The 20,504-nt window shown below is 33.7% G+C and overlaps 5 protein-coding genes and 1 pseudogene across 6 annotated transcripts; all 6 read right to left on the bottom strand.

Moving 5' to 3' along the window:
- Positions 1–2,265: 2,265 nt before the first annotated feature.
- On the bottom strand, positions 2,266–6,210 carry LOC145635326 (F-box protein CPR1-like). The gene is made up of 4 exons (XM_081686606.1): positions 5,973–6,210; positions 4,118–5,247; positions 2,784–2,912; positions 2,266–2,487 (listed from the first exon to the last, which is right to left on the bottom strand). The coding sequence occupies exons 2-3, from the start codon at positions 5,206–5,208 to the stop codon at positions 2,846–2,848; spliced, it is 1,158 nt and encodes a 385-aa protein (XP_081542732.1). The 5' UTR covers positions 5,209–5,247; positions 5,973–6,210; the 3' UTR covers positions 2,266–2,487; positions 2,784–2,845.
- Positions 6,211–7,880: 1,670 nt separating this feature from the next.
- On the bottom strand, positions 7,881–9,630 carry LOC145635324 (F-box protein CPR1-like). The gene is made up of 3 exons (XM_081686605.1): positions 8,421–9,630; positions 8,236–8,301; positions 7,881–8,066 (listed from the first exon to the last, which is right to left on the bottom strand). Exons 1-2 carry the CDS (start codon positions 9,419–9,421, stop codon positions 8,253–8,255), a joined length of 1,050 nt encoding a protein of 349 aa, XP_081542731.1. The 5' UTR covers positions 9,422–9,630; the 3' UTR covers positions 7,881–8,066; positions 8,236–8,252.
- On the bottom strand, positions 9,630–12,120 carry LOC145635323 (F-box protein CPR1-like). The gene is made up of 2 exons (XM_081686604.1): positions 11,924–12,120; positions 9,630–10,743 (listed from the first exon to the last, which is right to left on the bottom strand). Exons 1-2 carry the CDS (start codon positions 11,977–11,979, stop codon positions 9,633–9,635), a joined length of 1,167 nt encoding a protein of 388 aa, XP_081542730.1. The 5' UTR covers positions 11,980–12,120; the 3' UTR covers positions 9,630–9,632.
- LOC145637273 (F-box protein CPR1-like) lies at positions 11,991–13,016 on the bottom strand. Its single transcript, XM_081688742.1, has one exon. It carries the CDS (start codon positions 13,014–13,016, stop codon positions 11,991–11,993), a length of 1,026 nt encoding a protein of 341 aa, XP_081544868.1.
- Positions 13,017–14,279: 1,263 nt separating this feature from the next.
- On the bottom strand, positions 14,280–15,743 carry LOC145635322 (23 kDa jasmonate-induced protein-like; annotated as a pseudogene).
- A 1,683-nt stretch (positions 15,744–17,426) lies between these two features.
- On the bottom strand, positions 17,427–19,552 carry LOC145635321 (23 kDa jasmonate-induced protein-like). 2 transcript variants are annotated; one of them, XM_081686603.1, is made up of 3 exons: positions 19,327–19,552; positions 18,388–18,864; positions 17,427–17,840 (listed from the first exon to the last, which is right to left on the bottom strand). In XM_081686603.1, exons 2-3 carry the CDS (start codon positions 18,841–18,843, stop codon positions 17,592–17,594), a joined length of 705 nt encoding a protein of 234 aa, XP_081542729.1. In that variant the 5' UTR covers positions 18,844–18,864; positions 19,327–19,552; the 3' UTR covers positions 17,427–17,591. The 2 variants fall into 2 exon arrangements, with proteins under 2 accessions (XP_081542729.1, XP_081542728.1); XM_081686602.1 differs by having other exon boundaries at positions 19,367–19,552.
- Positions 19,553–20,504: the final 952 nt, after the last annotated feature.

Below are 20,504 nucleotides of genomic sequence, written 5' to 3'. Positions count from 1 at the left end.
TGTTACTATTTGGCAACAAGAGAAAAATATGATGTCATCTAGTAACAACTAGAGAGACAATTTGTTTTAAAAAGCAACAAATCAAAAACATGTAGCCATTGTTTATTAAAAAACTAAAGCATAAAATGTCGCTTTTAATTAGGCAATGAAAAAATTTAGATTTGTTGCTATTTAGCAACGTACTAAAAATCTGTTGCCAAACTTAGTTGCTAAAAAGCTTTTATTTTTGTAGTGCATTGAACTACTTCTTCTTCATCTTCTTCGGCTGTGAAATCATTCTTAATGTTGAAATCAGCAACACACTGACAAGTTAAATCCAACAAACTCTTGATATCCATGTAATTTGCATCCTGCATTCACACACATATATAATTAATATAGTTGTACGTGATAAATCAATCATGAATATGTATTTAAAAAATAAAAAATAGGAACACATTCACTAAAATGTACATATATAGCAGTCTACACAGCTCCACTGCGCCCTCTTTGTTAAGCCTAACATCGTGTATAGCATACGGGCTTATGTTTAAGACTTTAATCCCTAATCTCTACTCTTAGATTGTACAACACAAAGAAAATCATTCACTCTATAGAGAAAACTTAATAACTTTGTGGGATATAATAGAGTACCTGATTTAGAGAAATTCGGGCACACTCAAATGAAGAAGCAATTTAAAGAAATGAAGTAATTTTCAGGTAATATACTGATTTGATGCATAATCGATACTAAGAGCATCAGATACAAGGTTTTTCCTTCTTTCTCTTCTTCATCCATTGCTCTCACCTCACTTTACTCAAACATTTGGTAGCAAAAACCCTTAAAATAAATATTGTGTGATGCATGGTATAGAAAAAACAAAAAACCTTGTATTTATTATGTATTTATAGCTAAGTAAACTTGTGAGGTGGATGTAATCACGATATTCTTAATTGTTACATTTGCGATATGGAATCATCATGATATTGTAGTATGTGTGAACCAAATCATAAATTTGTGTAAAAATTATTTCCTTCCACATAATTTCAAGATTTTGATTTGCTCACATATGTCCTAGTCATATCACATCTTGTGATGACTTCTCAACAAATTCTTAGTTTTTTTTTTTTTTTTTTTTTTTGTTTGTTTGTTTGTTTGTTTGTTTTTGAAACATCATATTCTTATATTTAGAGGTGGCAAATTTGTGTAAAAATTTGGGCTTGGATCGGGCTGGATCCATTATCCGAGTTGGATCTAATTAAGGTTAGGGTTATTTCGTTTGTGTAACTTTGATTTGTAGCTACGATAGATCTATAGGTCAACTTGGTAAAGGATTAAGAGTTTCATGGTCCTTTGCCTTTGGATTAGTCAGTTCGATTTTTTGTTGTGTATTATAAACTATTTCTACATAAGGCGGCAGGATGATGTATGTCTAAAACTTTTACAGGTATATATTTCCACTTTCATTATATTTAAAATGTAACTCAAAATGTAACTACCATGACTGTAATATAATTATCACTATCCTTGACCAATTTGAAAGATCATTTGATGTAGTTGAAATAACAGAATTTTTGGTTAGGCGAAAGCCTAACAGAGCAATGTCGCGTGGAGGAATACGAAAATAAAGAGAGAAACAAAGACAAAGAATATTACTACTATGGAATTTTGTTTACTCACTTTTAATTTAGTTGTTTTCTCCCTCCGTCCCTAAATTTTCCTACTTCTCTCTATTATGTGAGAAATAAATGTTATAAGTAGAAATGTGGTCTTCGCCAATATCAATTTTTCGGTTACAGATTTTTTGGGATTTAGCCCAAGATCTTGTAATCATTTAGAAATTTGAGTTTTCGATCATAAATTTAAAATAAAAACGAACTACCTCTTTTGAATCTAGCTTGTATGTCAAATTCTTTATTATGAGCTGCTGTATTACTTTTTATGTATATTCTCCATTATCTCTCGCTCTTTAAGTAGTTGCAACAAGTATGTTTGTCAACCCCGAAGTTTGGTCATTGGTGATACTTTAATACTCTTATCATGTTACATAATAATATACTTTCTCCGTATACCTCATTTTAAAGTGTATTATATAATGTGAACCCTACACTTCTTAAATACCGTAAAGAAGTGTGTGTTGCAACTATTAAAAAACGAAGATTAACCACAACACAATAGTCAATACGAATCTGCAATTTCGCAAGAAAAGAGGAAATGCATAGCAATTAGCAAGCAATTCAACTAAATAAACAACAACTTACTAGTATCAAAACTTGTAGGACAATTTAAGCATAACTATATCTGATCTGATCATATCAAAGGAAAGCAAATTACGTAGTATTTCTAATAATAGAGTAAGTAAAGATCAAATCTTTAGGGGGGGGGGGGGATTGATACATCAAAAGATAAGATCTTTAATTTGTAAATATATATGATCTCATATCAAAGAAAGTAGCTTATCAGGAATGTTTCCAGATTTAATATTTTTCTTCGGCATCAAATCAAGCCTGCATAAAAAATAAATTCAATTTCTTCATATTTCAACACAAGTAATTTGGAAAAATAAATAAATAGACAAGCTAGGAAGACAAAGAACTTTCACAAACCTTTGTTTAAAGTGCTTGGAAAGGAAACTCGACTAAAGACCAACAACGACTAGTGATATCTCATACACATTTAGATGAAAAGAAGAAAAAAAAAAGGTACATAATGGATAAAGCAAGTACACATGCATAGTGAAGAGAAGATAAATAAAATCAGCAATTGTGAAAAGAAACAAACACATCAAGATTTAGGATCTTACTTCTACCCTTCTTTCTCTGATAATACTTTCCACAAATTGCTTGCTGATCCATCTCAAGAATTTCAGACTTTCTCAGACGAATTTGGCAGGCCAGCAATGTTAACACTCCTTAGTTGCTCTCTCCCTTTACTACATATTGCAAAAACAAGATATTGAATGAAGCACCAAAAAAATTCAGAATCTTGAAAATTTAACAGGATTAAAAGATATGACTTGTACGAATATGTTATGCCGAGAAAGAAAAGGCAGCAAAGTTAGAAAAGTATGCATTAAAGAAATGGTATCACCTTACTATTTCCTCCGTTTCTTTTTAGTTGACACATTTCTTAATCACATTTAACAATGAACAAATTCAACCATTAATATCGTTGATTACCGATAAGCAAAAATTATGAAAAGTTGATATTTTGAATTTATATACTATGACGAATCTAACAAAATCCTACATGTTAATATTTTTCATTATGTATAGAGCACAAAACATGATAAAGGGGAGTGTATGAATAGTGCTAAAGTCAAAACGTGTCAACTAAAAAAAACGAAGGTAGTGAGTATTTCCCGGAGAATTCACAAAAACAAAAAGTAGGTGTTCAACACACACAATACTTTCATAATTTCACACTTCCTATGTCATTGAGGAAAAAAAAAAAAAAACCAGAATAGGTGATATATATGTTCTTGCCTTCTTGGTGTGCAGAGGGCACCATGAAAAATTTGTTAAAGCATAAAAAAATTCTTCCAAGAATTGCATAAAAGAGTTTGCAATGAAAACATAGAGTAAGAAATTTATGTGGATGAACTTATTGGTTATGTAACTTAGCTAAAGCATAAGAAAAGTTCCTGCTTAGACTACTTGCTTAATTAAAGGAATTTTACAAGGAACAATTAATAAGAAATGTTTTCATGATCAAATTTCTACACAAACGAGACTTGGGTGAATAAATTAAGCCTCAACTGAATGTTTCATTACTATTACCTTATTAATAAGGAGGAAAAAAACCATGCCCCTAAGGACTTGAAGACTATAGGACTGTCCATCTAACAAAACATGGTTTCAAAAGATCACCTACCTCAAGCTTGAAATTTTATTCGTTTTATTGAAATGAAACATCTTGATACTACTAATATTACATGCTAATAGGATAGAATTAAAGACATTTAATGGCACCTTGATAGAAAACTAACACATATATTGGAATAACCTACAACTAACATATATTCAACAGAAGAGAATATATGTGCCCACACCGGGCCTCATACACACACATTCAATAGAAACAGGACTCTAAACAACATACATGCAAGCAAAAGAAAAAGGAGAGTAATATCTATACCGCTTTTTCATGTGTGTCTTACGACTACCAAGTACAAGGCTTTCAACCAACATTGTTGCTCCTGGATGTGATGGCATACCAGGGATTTTCACATCTGCAGCACTTTGCCTTTCCACATCATACCAAATAAACTTTTGTAGGTCTTGTTCAAGGAGCACTTTAGAACTGTCCTTTGAGTAAGCAATAGGCCTCACATATTCAAAAGGTCCAATACTATCTGGCTGTGAAACTGTGAACAACTTAGACCAAGATTCCACTACACCATACTCTTTCAAGACCCACACTTCACTCCGAATGGAAGGATAATTGACTAGGAGACATAAGCACTGACCCAAGACTTCGACAGTCAAATGAACTTCACCAGCTGAAATCTTAGGAAGTAACACATCCTTACAAACTTCCGAACTTAGATCAAATGCAACAATCAATTTGGACCCATTTGAGTCAGGCTTCAAGGTTACCATCCAATGTAAACAGCCACTGACATAAACCCCCCATCCCCTTTTGTAAGAAAGGTAATATTCCCGAGGAAAGTCCTGAATCCTTCTCCAAGAGTTTGCCTTCAAACTAAAAACCTTGACTTCACTATCATAAAAGTCAGGATGCTCCGTAGAATACTGAATAACCCTAACCACCTTATAATCATCATTAACAAGGTCATAACCAAAGCCATATATCACGTACTCATATCCATAGGGGATTTTAAGTTTCGAAGCAGGCACTTCCCGGGACTTTCTGGTTACTGGATTATAGATAATTGTACCATTTTTACCATGTCTTTCCCCATTTGACAAACACAGTAGCCCATTGCAAGAACCCAAAACCTCAGTTCCAATATCTCCACATTTCAAAGGATGGTCTATCACAATAGCCTCATTGAGTCCAGGGAAGTGTGCCGAGTAAAGATAACCGGCTCTTATGATCAAGGCAAGATTAGTGGTATTTTCCAAGGAGTACTGCAGATGGAGCTTGATGAAATAAGGGTCGTCGATTAAATACTTCCATGATTTAGATACACAACGATAGCATAAAAGAGACTTGACTGGAAGTCTAGACAGTATATCCATGATCAATATCAATGGAAGATCCATAATTTTCAGTTAACTTCACCCACCAAAGCAAGAGCTTAACTGAAAAATAAGCAAATACAGCCTAAGATAATATAATGTTAAATTTCTAAACAATCAGATGGCAATTAAAACCCGAAAATGCAGAGCTTCACCCAGCAAAGCAAAAGCTTAACTGGAAGAATAAGCATTACATCAAATTGTAAAATTTCCAATCAATCTGATAACATCATACATAACCAAACATCTCAAAAACCCGAAAATGCGGAAATCCAAAAACTCGAAAACCCTAGTCAATATTGCATTGAGTAATAACATAGTAAATGCACCAAACATCTCTAAAACCCTAACACTCGAATTTCAATTCATCCCACCATTCATTCTTTGAAGGCAAACATTCAAAATTTAAACGAAAACAAAACAGTCAATAAGAATCCATAATTCTGCAAGAAAAGAGGAAATGCATAGCAATTATCTAGCAATTCAACTAAATAAACAATAACTTTAAGCACAATTATATCTGATCATATCAAAGTAAAACAAATTATTTCTGATACTGTAATAGATTAAGTAAAGATCAACTCTTTAAGGGGGGAAAATCTTGGTTAAATGGGTTGATACATCAAAAGATAAGATCTTTAATTAGTAAATAAATATGGTCTAATTACTCACCACATTTCTGCTAATTAGAGGAAACAATAAAACAAAATCAAGAATTAGGTTTTAAAAAAAAAATCAAGAATAATGGAAATAAATAATCAAAAGGGGAGAGATTATTAGATTAATACCAGATATAGTACGGAGTGGTTAATTGGTAACTTGATGAGTGAGGAAGACGGTGCAAATGTGGGCGATTCTAGCTAGGGTAAATGTGCAAATGTGACTTGACTGAGCCTTCATTTCTCATTTTAACTTCTCATGAATGGTTTGGAATGGTTGGGTTAAAGTTTGGTTTAATTTTGGTTCTATTTTTGTGAGTCAAGCTCGACTGCTCAAGTTTAATATTATACGGAGTATTACGTAGGGCTTGTTCTCATTTACTGAACTCAGCTGAACTGAATATTTTATAAGAGAAAGAAATTAGGAGCTGAACTGAACTGAACTGAATTTCAACGTATGAGAACAAGCCCGTAGTAGTTCAAATAATTTTATACTCACATAATTTTTAAATTGTAAATTTTAGAAAATTATACGGAGTACTCTTTACATATTTCCTAAATGCCTAAAATTATCAATTGAATGACGAATATAAGAGTTCCGAAGTATTCATCATCAAGTCGAGAGCTTGATTTGGGGTTATATGAAGAACTTACGAATCTGATCTTAGAATTGTAATATTTAAGTTCAAGAATGAGATTTGTGAACATCTAACCAATAAGAGCAATGTTAGAATTGAGTTCAATGCAAATGTTGGACAAAGTTTACAACTCGGTTTTAACTTTTAAGTCATTCTAGAGTTACGTTATACTATCATTTAATTAGTACAAAGTATTAGTCATTATAATTTTTATTTTGAAGTTGGTGGAGAACTCACCTTGTGACTTTGAGGTCACACCAAGACACCAACTACAAAATGTTTGAGAGTAGGGGAATCCCCTTACCTAGTTACCTCTCACCTCTATTCTCAAGCGATGACTTGCGGAGCTGGGCTGGCTAAATCATTTCATCTTAATTGTGCGATAATAGAACAAAACAAAAAAAAAAAAAAAAAAAAAAAAAAAAAAAAAGACTATTTTAAGAAAACTGTCCTTGTCTAAAGTAAATCATGATCCAATTAAACCCATATATAGTTAGTCATCCAAAAAGGATCTATAAAATTATCCAATCATAACATCATATGATTTGAGACAAGAGTATTTGAGATACTTTGTTTAGAATAAAACCCAATCTAACATGCAATTGACTCAGCTCATTTACAGTAATTACAAAACCAAAATTCAACTAATGAGGTAATTGAGTTGACCTAAATCAACCAAATTCATTATGGACTTGATACTAATAAACGAATTTCATATTTACACAGTGTTACGACTTATAATCAATTAGAAGATGTAGTCAATATGACATAAATCAAATTTTGATCCACTCTTAAGTCTTAACTCTTAACTCAACCTAAACCTAGAACGGCTCAATCTGAACTTGTCTACAATTCATCAGATACCATACAGAACTTCACCCGACTAACTCATCACAATATTTTTATTTTTATTTTTTTAATTTTTTTATTTTTTACATACATACAAACCAACTCATCCAATCCCAATACCCTTTTAACTTTTATAAGCTTCTTTTTATTTATGGAAAATGTTATACATAGCCCTTAGGGCTACATATAAGCATTAAATTTACACTTAAAAATCGTAAAAAGTTAAGAAATCATCAAAATATAAACACTAATAACACTGATTTACGCGTGTTTTTGTCATGAATTTCTAATTTTATACAATTTTTAAGAGTATATTTAATGCTTATATATAGCCCTTAGGGCTACATATAGACATTTGTGCCTTTCATTCAAACAAACAGGTGCAGCAATTTAGCAAGGCAGCAAGACACGATGCAAATTTGTTTTTTAAAATCAGAAAATTAATCAACCAAAGAACGAGAAATCACATGAGCATAAGACATAATAACCTAAATTACTCTTAAGAATCAATAAAAAGCAAGTGTTTAACTAGCCATCAAGCAAAACAAAAGATGACATAGCACATACACATCACAGATGAAAAGTTCAATGCAACCTAGTTTGGAAGTCTACTTATTTAACAAAGTTCTTGTTCAAAACCTAAAAAGTAAAAAGATTGGATTAGTTTTATTTTTCAGAGAACATATTGTTCATTCCTTCCAATTCTTCAGAAAACTTTTTGAATTGAGCAGCAATCCTGCAGAACAACAGAAAACAGAATCATGCACAAGGCGCGATTAACTGGACATCAAGGAATGTAATATCAAAGACATAACAGAAGCAAGATTGGATAACAGTAATTTGAGACGATGAAGAGCAAAGTAAAACTTATTTTCTTTAATAGAGGACCGAAATAAAACTCTAACCTTAGTATCCCCTTTTTTCAAAGCTTCAACTTGAATCCCTTGGATAAAAATCCATCCACATTTTTCCTGAAAAAAACCAACATAATCATATTTCAATGAAAAGGGGTACAGGAGGATTTACATTTGATTATAAGATGGACGCATAAATTCAGAGTTTCTAAAGCAGGGAGATGATTGAATTGTACCTCACTTTACCCTTGCCATTCTGAGATTTGCTCAGTGCTTGCTCATGCTTCTCATGGAAAATTCTAGGAGGGTTGCCAATCTGAACAAGACTTCCAGAGCACATCACTGTCTCAAAAGACTTTGGTAGACCTCGGACATTGAGGTATCTGACTTTCTTTTTCACCAAGTTGAACCAGAGAAGCTTTTCATTATCTTGTTCCAACAGAACTTCAGCCCCGTTGTTTGAATATCCCAACGGCTTCAGGTACTTAAAGTGTTTGATTATTTTTGGCTGTGAGATGGTGAAAAGTTTTGTCCATGACTCTGTTCCATATTCAGTAATTACCCAGATGTCTACACTTTGTCGAGGGTAATGACATAGCAAGCTAAGACACCCTTTTAATGATCCCAAACTCATGTGAAAATCTGTATCAACATAACTTGGCTGTGTCACCACCCTGCATTTCTCAGACCCAATATCAAAAGCTATAAGCAATTTTGAGCTGCTGAACAATTCAGGATTTTCATGTGCCACCCAGTGCAACGCGCCACTAGCAAGAACACCTGAGCATGGATGACAAATGATGTATGGAAACTGTTTAATCTTTCCCCAACACTTGGTTCTCAGGCTATAAGCTTGAATTTCAGAGTGAACACTACCACCACTCAAACTATTGTGCAGCTGCAAAATACAGACTACTTTGTAGTCATCGCTACTGGGATCATAGCCAAATCCATGAATCAACCAACACTGTGAGGTGCTAGAAGCATGGAACTGAAAGTTAGAAGAAGGTAAGCTCTCATATTTTCCAGTCCATGGATTCACTAAACCAATATCTCCATCCTTATATAAGCAGATCAATCCATTCGAAGAGCCAACAACATCAGTTGATTTCCCAACACTTGGGTGATTAATCTCAACAGCTTTATCAAACAGTTGATAATCTAAAGAAAGAAGCTTTTCCCCACTAAGAATGAGCAACGAGCTACTGTTGGAATTGCTAGACACTTCAAGCTGCATCTTAATAAACTCTGGGTCATTAATGATCTTGTACCATGTTTTGCTGACATATTGAGCCTGCAGAAGGGTCTTAACAGGGAGGTAGCAAAGGATATGAGAAACCAACTTCTTAGAAAAGGTTGCAAAGGAACAGCTGGATTGACCTAATTGTTTTGATTGCCTTGGAATCAGGTTGTTAGGATCAATAAGACTTGTAATAAAAACCTCTGAATCAAATGACTCCGGCAGGCCACTGATATTGACATGCCTGATTGTCTTTTTTTTTCATGTTATACCAAACAAGCTTTTTATAGTCAAGATCTAGTAGAACTTCAGTACAATTCTTTGAATACGCCAATGGCTTGATATACTCAAAGGACTTTATAGGTTTTGGCTGAGTAATGGAAATAAGCTTGCTCCAAGTATTCATCTCATAATCCTTCATCACCCATATATCAACACCACGTCTAGGGTATTGGCAGATGATGCAAAGAGAGCCTCCTAATACCCATAAAGTCCTTTTGAAATATATGTCATCATAATTAGGTTGTGGCACTACTCTGCATTCTTCTAAACCAAGATCAAAGGACAGAATACTTTCATAAACACTATCCGTATCCTGATTTTTATTTGCAACCCAATGTAATGCTCCATTTGCAAGGACCCCTGAACAAGGATAACATAGGCTCAAAGGGAAAGATTTGATACTTTTCCAGCATTTGGCTTTCAAACTGTAAACTTGGACTTCAGAGGCAGGACAAGTATCAGCTTCAGAATCAGAAATATAATCGTCAAAATAGTCATGAAACTCATGATGCCGATTATTGTATGAGTAAAACTCCAAGATCCTAACAACCTTGTAATCATCATTAATAGAATCATAGCCAAATCCGTGGATGAAAGTGGTGAAGACATTGGAACCCTTTGTAGACTGGTGCTTCGTAATGGGTATTTTGTGACACCTTCCAGTTAATGGATTCCAGATAGCAAGCTCTTCATCTTCATTATATAAACAGAGCAAACCATTACATGACCCTAAGACATCAGTCCATCCTTTAGCGCACACTACAGGATGATTTATCTGTACCGCTCTATTTAGCAGGTGAAAATTAATCAGATATAGCTTCTCCCTTCTAAGAATGAAGTACAAGTTGTCATTTCTTTTTCCAGAATCTTTAAGATGCATTTTAGCAAACTCGGGGTCATTAATAAGATTATTCCATTCCTTGCAAACATATGTAAGCAGCAAAAGAGTCTCCGCAGGAAGACGAGAGAATATATCAAGTAGCAAAGTTAATGGTAGTGATGATAACTGACTATTGGCCTGCCCCGATTGCTCATTTCTGCAACACATCAACATAGTAATAGACATAGGTCACAAATCAATTAAATAATTGATAAAACCAAAGCTTCAGCATCATTACTGAGGTATATATAGCTAAGAAAATAAACTGAAATAAGAAAAAGAAGAAAAAAAAAAAAAAGATGGTTGAATTTTTTTTTTTTTAACACAGGTCGATTAATCACTTTTATTTCTCCAATAAACTAGAAACAGGATTGTTCATTTGACATTAAAATGAACATGTGGTCAGGATGAGCTTCCAAAGAATAGCACTACCAAACAGAAAATAGTAGTTTTCCAAAACAAAAAACAAAACAAAACAAAAACTAAAAAAAAACGGAAAGAAGACACTTTTCTTTTGTCTACTGAATCTATAAATGCTTAAGGAATTTAATTAACTTCCCGTCAAACATCAAGAAAACAACTTGTATAGCAAGCATGGCCTCTAATATATCAACAATGGATATGTCTACACCAATTAGCTAAGAATGATAGAAAGTATGTCCCTTGACTCATATTTCCTGTTTATTATTATGTCCCTTAACTAATATTTCCTGTTTTTTTTTATTAATATCCTTAACCGATAATACACTACCATAGTGCAGCCTAATGTATCTGAAAACATTCATTCATGAAAAACAAAAACCTTTTATCAGCAATGTGTTGGCAAACTTTAAATGACGCCTAAAATAAAATAGAAAGCTGGATATAGCCCAGAGTAGACAGCTGTGAAGGGCTAACTTCAAGAAGATGAACACTTAATATGCAAAGCCACATATAATTCCCTACTTCCAACTATCCTACTATACCAACCTTTGTATCAGAGTCAACATAAATTTTATGGGTCTGCTGTAGATTAATCAATAATAACATAATAACTTTTCAATATAAACTCCTACGACCTAAGTTATTACACAAATAGAAAGAATTCGGAACAATTGAAATTGTGGAAATTCATCTAATCTCTTACTTAATATTGCTAAATTTGAAACCAATCTCAATGACAATTAGTTATCAACAATACACCATGACTAAGTCAGTTAGTCAGCTGACAATTAAACATAAATATAAAATTATAAACGTGCATTAAACATAAAAAGCAATTAATAAATCTCAAGCAACATATATTATTCAAACTAAACATAAAAGGCTACACAAAACATCAATGTGGCTACATATACCTCTTCAGAGGAACAAGGCTTTCCACTATCAATTGCGCCTCGATTGAATCTGGCATATCAATAACATTCACTCTCTTGGCTCTTTTAGTCTCAAATTGTACCAAAACAAGCTAGTCATGTCTTTATCAAGCAACACACTCGAACCATCCTTCGAGCAAGCTATAGGCCTCACATACTCAAACGAACCCAAAACACTCCCCTGCTGATCAATCGAAAACAACTTTGTCCAAGAACTCTGCACTCCATACTGCTCCATAATCCAAAAATCACTCCTAATAGAAAAATGATTGCACAACAAACCCAAGCACCCGCGGAAAACTTCCACATTAATATGACACTCTAACTCACCACACAATGCCTTAGGCTTCGGCACAAACCTAACCTTCTCCGAACCCAAATCGAACGCCACGATGAATTTAGAGCCATTCGATTCGGGGTTCTTGGTCACCACCCAATGTAAACACCCATTAACATAAACCCCCCAAACCCTTTTGTATGAAAGATAATATTCCTTAGGAAAATCCTTAATCCTTCTCCAAGAATTATCCTTTAAGCTATAAACCTTCATTTCACTATCAAAAAAATCTGGGTTTCCACAATAGAATTGAATAACCCTAACCAATTTATAATCATCATGAACATGATCATACCCTAATCCATATACTAAACGATCAACAAAAGGAAGGATATCATCGGGGAATTCGATAGGCGAAACGGGCAATTGCCGGTGTTCCTTTGTTGCCGGGTTGTATATAATTGTACCATCTAAACCATCTTCTTCACCATTCGACAAACAAAGCAATCCATTACAAGAACCCACAATTTCAGTACCATAATGATCACATTTCAATGGGTGGTTGATGACAATGGCTCGATTAAGCGCAGGAAATTTAACAGAATAGAGATAACAACGTCGGAATATGATTGAATGATTGGTGGTGTTTTTCTGGGAATTTTGGAGATGGATTTTGATGAAATATGGACTGTCGATTAGGGTTTTCCATGATTTTGATACGCAACGGAAGCGTAGAAGGGATTTGACTGGTAATCTTGAGAGAATTTTGGATATCAATGGCGTCGGAAAATCCGACATTTTTGCAATTTTGTGGATAAACCCTAAGCTCTGATTTTTTTTTCATTTAAAAAGTTGAACTCACTCTATGGAAGTTTGGTCAAATGATCCTTTTCCCGGTTTATATAATTAGGCCGTGACAAAATCAGAAATGATAGGTCCCAATTTTTTTTTTCTTTTTTTTTTTTTTTTTTTTTTAAATAAGAACATCTTTCAATATAGCTAGATGTTACAAATGGTATATTCTTCCTACCTTCTTTCATATCAATATTACAAATCGTATATTCTTCCTACCTTCTTTCAGTATGATTTACCGCCGTTTTCGACAAGGAGTCCATCGAATGATTAATCTTTTTTTTCGATCCCGCACAAATATTAACCCATAAAACAAATAATTGTACTATAATACACTTAAAAAAAAAAACTAAAACTAAAAAAATGGTCGAAAATAATAGATTTTAAGAAATTGGGGGTAGGATTTATACGCTGGCATAGACACCTAGAAATATGTTTTATACTATATCACCTTTCACATAGATTTCACAAAAAAAAAAAAAAAAAAAAAAAAAAAAAAAAAAAAACATAGATAAATTTCTATAGAATCAGACTTCTAAGGGATGGTCTATTGCAAGTTTGCAACAGCCTCATCAAGTGCAAGAAACTAAAGAACCCATATCATAAAATTAATTTATTGAGAGTGAGGGATAGCTCAAGTGGTTATAGCTTCTCTCCCGATTTCAAGAGATTTTGGGATTGATTCTCACCTCTGCCCTTGTGGCTCTCTAAACACCAAAAAAATTTAATAAATAAAATTAATTTATTAACACACTCATTAACTATGATATTTATTTTTTTCCTTAAAAAAAAAAAAAAATGATATCCTCCAGCAACTTTCTCATGATGTGTTACATGAATATTACATATGTTGGAGTAAGCTAAGTTATGTGCATAATAGTGCAATTACCAATTATTTCTCATGATGTGTTACCTGAATATTACATATGTTGGTGGTTACACTTACACAAATGGAAATAATGTAGTGCTAGCTATATTTCAATGCTTTGGAGCGTCTTCAAGTTGAAATGTGTGCAAATCTAACTTTTATCTCGAAGAATATAGTATACTGATAATAATACGTAATGGTTTTTACATCAAAAGAAGTCATTTAATTAAATGACCAAATTAAAAGGCCTAATTTGACCCCAAAGCTTCAAGTATGTATTGTAGCATAAGTAGTCATTACTTAGGTTATAATGTGATATGCCATAGTGCAACAAACACAATTTACTTAGGTTTAGGCAGAGTCATAATCGCCTCGAATACGGGTTTTGAAGTGTTGCCAATGGAGCCACTTATGTATCCCCCTTGTTCGCAGGCCTTATTCACCAATCTCCCATTACTCAGCTTGTTGTCAAGAGCTTGCCATATTCCTACCCTCTCTGCCTGATCATAGTGCCCTGCTTCGCGTATTTCAGTATACACCTATAATAAAATCTTCAACGTTACAAGAGGATTTTATTTCCATCGTAAAATCACTACCCAAATTAGTCATCAATTGGTGTAAACTATACATAATCCGTTATGCAAGCCAAAAAGCAAGAAAAATAAGGCTAAAGATTTTAAGATTATGCTCTGAGTACCCGTACTTATATTTATAAATTAGCTTGTATTTCGTACGTTTTAGCTGAGCATGTGAATTGTTATTCTTTAATATTACACTTAGGCCTTTTTCACTCCACCTTATAAAAATAATACTTGTATTATTTTAGTAAAAATAATTTCAGTCTAGTAAAAATAATTTCAGGTTAGTAAACTTAAAGAAAAATATAATAGAAAATCAAAAAATAATTTAAGTTGAGCAAAAATAATTTAAGGTGTAGTAAACAGGCCTTAGACAAATTATGTCAATAATATGAAGTAAATACTACTACTTCCGGTCCAAATTACTCGCAACTTTAAAATATTTTATATCTCACAAATAATACCCAAAGTTGCGAGTAATTTGGACCGGAGGTAATATATATGATTGTAAAAAATATATACCTGATTGGTGGGGCCTGAAAAAGTGTTAGAAAATCCCATGAACCAGTGTTTCTCCTTGCCTTGATTGTTGTAGGCAGAGTATACAATGCCGGCTCTTGAACTCTTTTCCTGGTTATAGTATTGACCGTGCAAGAACGCACCCCATTGCCCGTCGCAATGATCACCGGGTACGCAGACTCGCAAACACGTCCCTTCCAGTCACGAGCAACCACGAATATAATAGTGTCACCAGTCGCATTGTAAATTAGGGCCTGTTCATATTTACTTATTTTCAGTTCAGTTCAGTTCAGCTCCAATCAGTTCAGTTCAGTTCATTTCAGTTCAGCTCCAATCAGTTCAGTTCAGTTCAGTTCAACTCTTAATTTCCCTCTCTCATAAAATATTCATTTCAGCTTAGTTCAGTTCAGTTCAGTTCCAATCAGTTCAGTTAAGTTCAGTTCAGCTCCAATCAGTTCAGTTCAGTTCAGCTCAATTCAGTAAATATGAACAGGCCCTTAAACACATTGTGCTCACAACATCGTCCCCAAATCGACACTGTAGCTTCTCCACGTAGTTTCGAGCATCCACGGCCTTGCTCTCGGCGTTCGCCTTCTCTAGTGCAACCTTGGCTCGGTCTTGCTGTGTGATCGAGTTCTTGCCTTGATATTCAGGCATCGCTCTTAGGGTTGCCACGGTAACTGGAGTTCCAAACACGTTTGAACCCATCTTGGTTAATTTTCTACCTACAAGATGTGTTGCATGTTACAACAATATATTGAGTACATACATAAATAATAATCCTTTTTTAATGGCTCAATAGCTATAAACGTAAATTGTATATGATATTATTCTATCAATATTAGATATTATTAAAAATACTAGTATTAAGAGATAGTATAAAACAAAAAGATATTATTTTGATATTATAGTGATAAAATTCTAGAGACTATCTTGTGACAGATATACGAAGTATGTGATAGTTTAAGGATATTAAGATATTTAGGAATATTAGGACTTGACATTCTTATTCTCTATAACATAAACATTTGAAAATAGCGTAAAGAAAAATGTAATTTTTACACGTGACCAGCTAAATCGATCATTACGTAATCAACCAACTAGAATTCTATATTAGTCAAAGACTCAAAGTGTAACGCTTAAAAGAAATATTGGGAAGGGAAGACTATAGTTTTCTCATCGGATTGAGTGGTATATGACACTTACAAAACTATATTGGGGAGGAAAGGTATATGACAAATGTTTTCTCATCAGATCTAGTGGGATGTGCTTTTATTAGAAAGGAACACATGGAAATTAAAAAATACTTAATACTTATAAGAGTGTCATATTGCTATGTGTAACTTTTCATTATGTTATTTGGACACGTCAAATTTCAAACTTAGCTTGGCACATAATCAAATTGTAATATTGTTTAGCCTTCTTGAAAAATTCTTTGTTAGTCTAAATTATTCCATGTATTAATGTTTAGTTATATTGAAAGACTCTTCATCATATGTATACCCACATTATTATATAAATTTTTCTTAATCTTTAGTAATTGCACAATAATAGTATAATTTGTTCAAAAATAATCATGACTCCATTTTTTTGTGCATCGATTTATAGGTTGTAGCTGAGAGTAATATTTAGTAGTATATATTGAGAAGAAATAAAATTACATATATTTGATTTATCATTTATCTTATATACGGAGTATATATACTAATGCAAAAATTATTCTTATAGTCAAACTAGTTCACACAAACAACTAACTACTAAAGTTCTCATTTTTAAACAAAAATAAATAAAAGTTAGCTTCTCTCCCGATTCTAGGAGATCTTAAGATCAATTCTCACCTCTGCCCTTGTGCCTCTCTAAACAAAAAAAAAATGACCTTCTTTAATATTAAATTTGATCAACCCGACCCAAATTCAGTCAAACCAAAATCACACTGAATCAAACTTAATCTAACAGATAAAATTATCCAAATCAGAATCAACTCAGCCCAAAGTCATCCAAACCAAAATTAACTAGATCAAACTCGTTTTTAAACCCAATACAAAATATCCGGAACCGAATATAACCCGATTTCAAGTTGACCCGACCTTGACTTAAGAGATCTTGATCCAAAATTGGCTTGACCTAAACTCAAGTATGTTAAATGGGTAATCTAGCCTTGACCCAAACAGACCTAATCTAAACTCAAATATCGTGTAGGTCAATCCAAACAGACCCAACCCGTCGTGGTTAATCCAAACTTCATCTGATTACCTAAATTAACAACCTTATATAGTTATATTTAAATTTATTTACATGCAAATTGCACTACTACATTTTGGGGCCTATTGTAACAAATTTTTTCTTTTTTTTTTTTTCATGGAAGCAAATTTCTAAATTCTAACTACTTAATTAACAGAAAATAAACTTTTAATTTTATTGATACTGAATAGAAAACAATTTTGCAGTACATAATTGGGAGTTCAACGGTTGAAGTGTTGAACAAACATAAATAAATAAAATCCCAAGCAGTTTAACCGAGAGCTTACAAAGAAATTGGGCACAAAGCTTATCACATCACACACTCAACTCTTGCAAATCCAGAGTCAAATTAGTAGGCCTTGAATGCTCAATCAAGGATTCAGGCAGTGTTAAAATGGCTTCGAATACGGGTTTTGCAGTATTACCAATGGAGCTACTAATGAATCCTCCTTGCTCATTGGCCTTGTGCACCAATTTCCCATCACTCAAAAAGTTGTTGACAGCATACCAAACTCCACTGTTCTTCAAATCATAGTGCCCTGCCTCTCGAATTTCTACATACACCTGCAATGGAAAACAATCAAAGATATCAATGGTCTTCTTTACTGTATAGTCCATACTCCCTCCGTCCCATAATTACTAACACGTTTAAATTTTTTTCAGTATTCATACGAAAGTTTCAAATAATGTGTAACGGAGGTAGTATATGTTCACTATTTTGTTTGGAAGGAGCTCATATATTTAAAGCGGTCAAAAGACCTTATAATTTTATTTTGTTGTTTAAGGGGACCTTGAGATCGGAATCCGGTAATAACTGACTTTTTTATCTGACGTTGACCTCTCATATTGTTTTTTTTTTTTTTAAGGTAAGGGAAATTCCCTTACAAGTTGGGGGGAAATAAGGGATCCAACTTGCTTGGGGTGAGAATCGAACCCCTCTCACAGGGATGGAAGGAGGGCCTCTAACCACTTGGTCAACCTTAATTCTCACATTGACCTCTCATATGACCTTAAGAAATGACCCTTTTTTTTTTTCATATAGTTTTAATATTTTACAAAAAAAATTGGCAATAGATGTACAATATAGTGATATGGAATGGAGGATACATACCTTGTTATAGGAACCCAAGGTACTATCAAAACCCAGGAACCAATGTCGTTCTTCCCCTTGATTGTTGAGAGCAGAGTAAACAATTCCAGCTCTAGATTCTCTATCATCGTTACCATAGTATTGTCCATGGAGGAATGCACCCCATTGTCCATTCGCAATGATCACTGGGTATGCAGATTCGCAAAGACGTCCATGCCAGTCAAGAGTGACAACGTAAGTCATAGTATCACCAGTTGCATTGTACATCAGACACATTGTGCTCACGTAATCGGCCCGAAATCGAGACTGCAGCTTCTCCACGAAGTTACGAGCAGCCTCGGCCTTGCCTTCCGCGTTCACCCTCTCGAGTGCAACCTTTGCCAAGTCTTTCTGGCCGATTGAGTTAATGCTTTTGTATTCAGGCATCTCCCTCAACATTGCCATTGTCACTGCACTTCCAAATACGGCAGACCCCATTTTATTCGTTACTTTTTGAACCTGCATGTATTATTACATGTGAAAGTTAAATTTGCATAAATATTGTTGCAAATTAGAGGGTTTGGTAAAAAAATTAATACTCGTATTAATGAATGTTGGGAAAAAAAATAAATGGGACTATCATTTTGGGACTAAAATTTAGTCAAAAAAGAAAATCAATAAGAGATTGATGGAGTAAAAGTTAGATATTAATAATGTACTCACCGAAACGAATCAAATTAGATCCTACATGACTATATTTGTTCTTACAGATTGAGAAAATTTTTAGAAGATTCTTATTTTTTAAAAGTCAAAAATTCAACACAGGAATATCATTGTAAAACGGAAAGAGTAACTAATTGAGATAACAGTACACCCAATACTTTGAGAGATGATAAAAATTAAAAAGTGAAAAGTACTTTGAGACAATATATACATGTAGGAAGGGCCACAAAGGATAAATAATGTAGACGATAATCTTACTAAATATCTAAGGGAGGCGTATCTAAGGTGGGATTCTTACCTGAAGAGTGACTAGCTAAGAAAATATGAGAAAGAAAGAATGATTTGATTAAGCTAATTGAGAACGAGCTTATATGATGAGTGCATTGAGGGTGTGGCTTTCAGTCCCTATTTATAGATGAATTTGGAACTCAACCTCTCTTTCTTGTGAACATTATATTAATGTCAAATTGTCAACTGACTTTCCTTAAATGGAAAGTTGTTAAGAAAGTAGACAGAAATGGAAACTTAAATATTCTAATAGCGTGATTAATCATCCAAGTTAGGTGGTTACTAACTACTAAACTACGAAAGAAGTTGCAAATAAGCTACTCACCTTTCACAAGTTGCCAAAAGAGTACTCAACTATGGCAGAGTACCAGTCGGAGGGAATATTCCGATTTGTTTACTTGTAATAACCGGTTTTGCTTGGAAAAAAAAAAACAAAAAACAAAAGATACTTTCGAATATCATAGCAATGATGGCATTGCCCTTGGTTAAAGAACGCCTCTTACAAGATTGCCAAAAAAACTGTGAAAATCCATCAAAAGAATCTCTACTACTGAATTTGCAGCTTCTCCCATTATTTGATAAGCACTATTATTTTGGAAATTACAAGAAGATAATGGACAAGGCACCAAGCTGATATGGTGCATCCGTGCATACTTGTTGAAACCCATTGTAACCCACTTATGAGTATCCCACATTGGAGAAAGAGGAGAAGTGGTTCCACTTTATTAGGTAAAGGAGTTACTCTTACTATTGTCAATTGGTTTTAGTATGGAAGCTCCAAAGCCTTGTTTGTGGACCAAACTCTCCTCCTCCTTATTCGAGTTGTCCAGGCGCTCTCTATTACCGGCTACAACAAAGTTAAAAAGGTAGTGTACAAAGTTACTAGTGTTGTATTTCACCCCAAGTTAGGTTCTTTCCCTATCTCTATTACGCCTTCCGTCCTTTATTGATAGTCCATTATGGCCAATTTTAAGTTCCAAAATGATAGTCTCAATTGCTTTTTTCAAATATCATTAATATCTTCTTCTTTTTTTTTACCAAAATACCCTCCAATTTACAACAGTATTTGTGCAAATTTAACTTTCCCTCAATCCGCTAATCTTGGTTCTCACACCTCTGATACAAATGATGTTACTCTAAAGCAAATT

The sequence above is a fragment of the Chenopodium album genome, chromosome 6 (genome assembly GCF_948465745.1).
Source record: "Chenopodium album chromosome 6, dcCheAlbu1.1, whole genome shotgun sequence".
Lineage (NCBI taxonomy): Eukaryota > Viridiplantae > Streptophyta > Magnoliopsida > Caryophyllales > Amaranthaceae > Chenopodium > Chenopodium album.
Note: the sequence above shows the minus strand (reverse complement) of the source record. Positions and strands in the feature narration are given on the sequence as shown.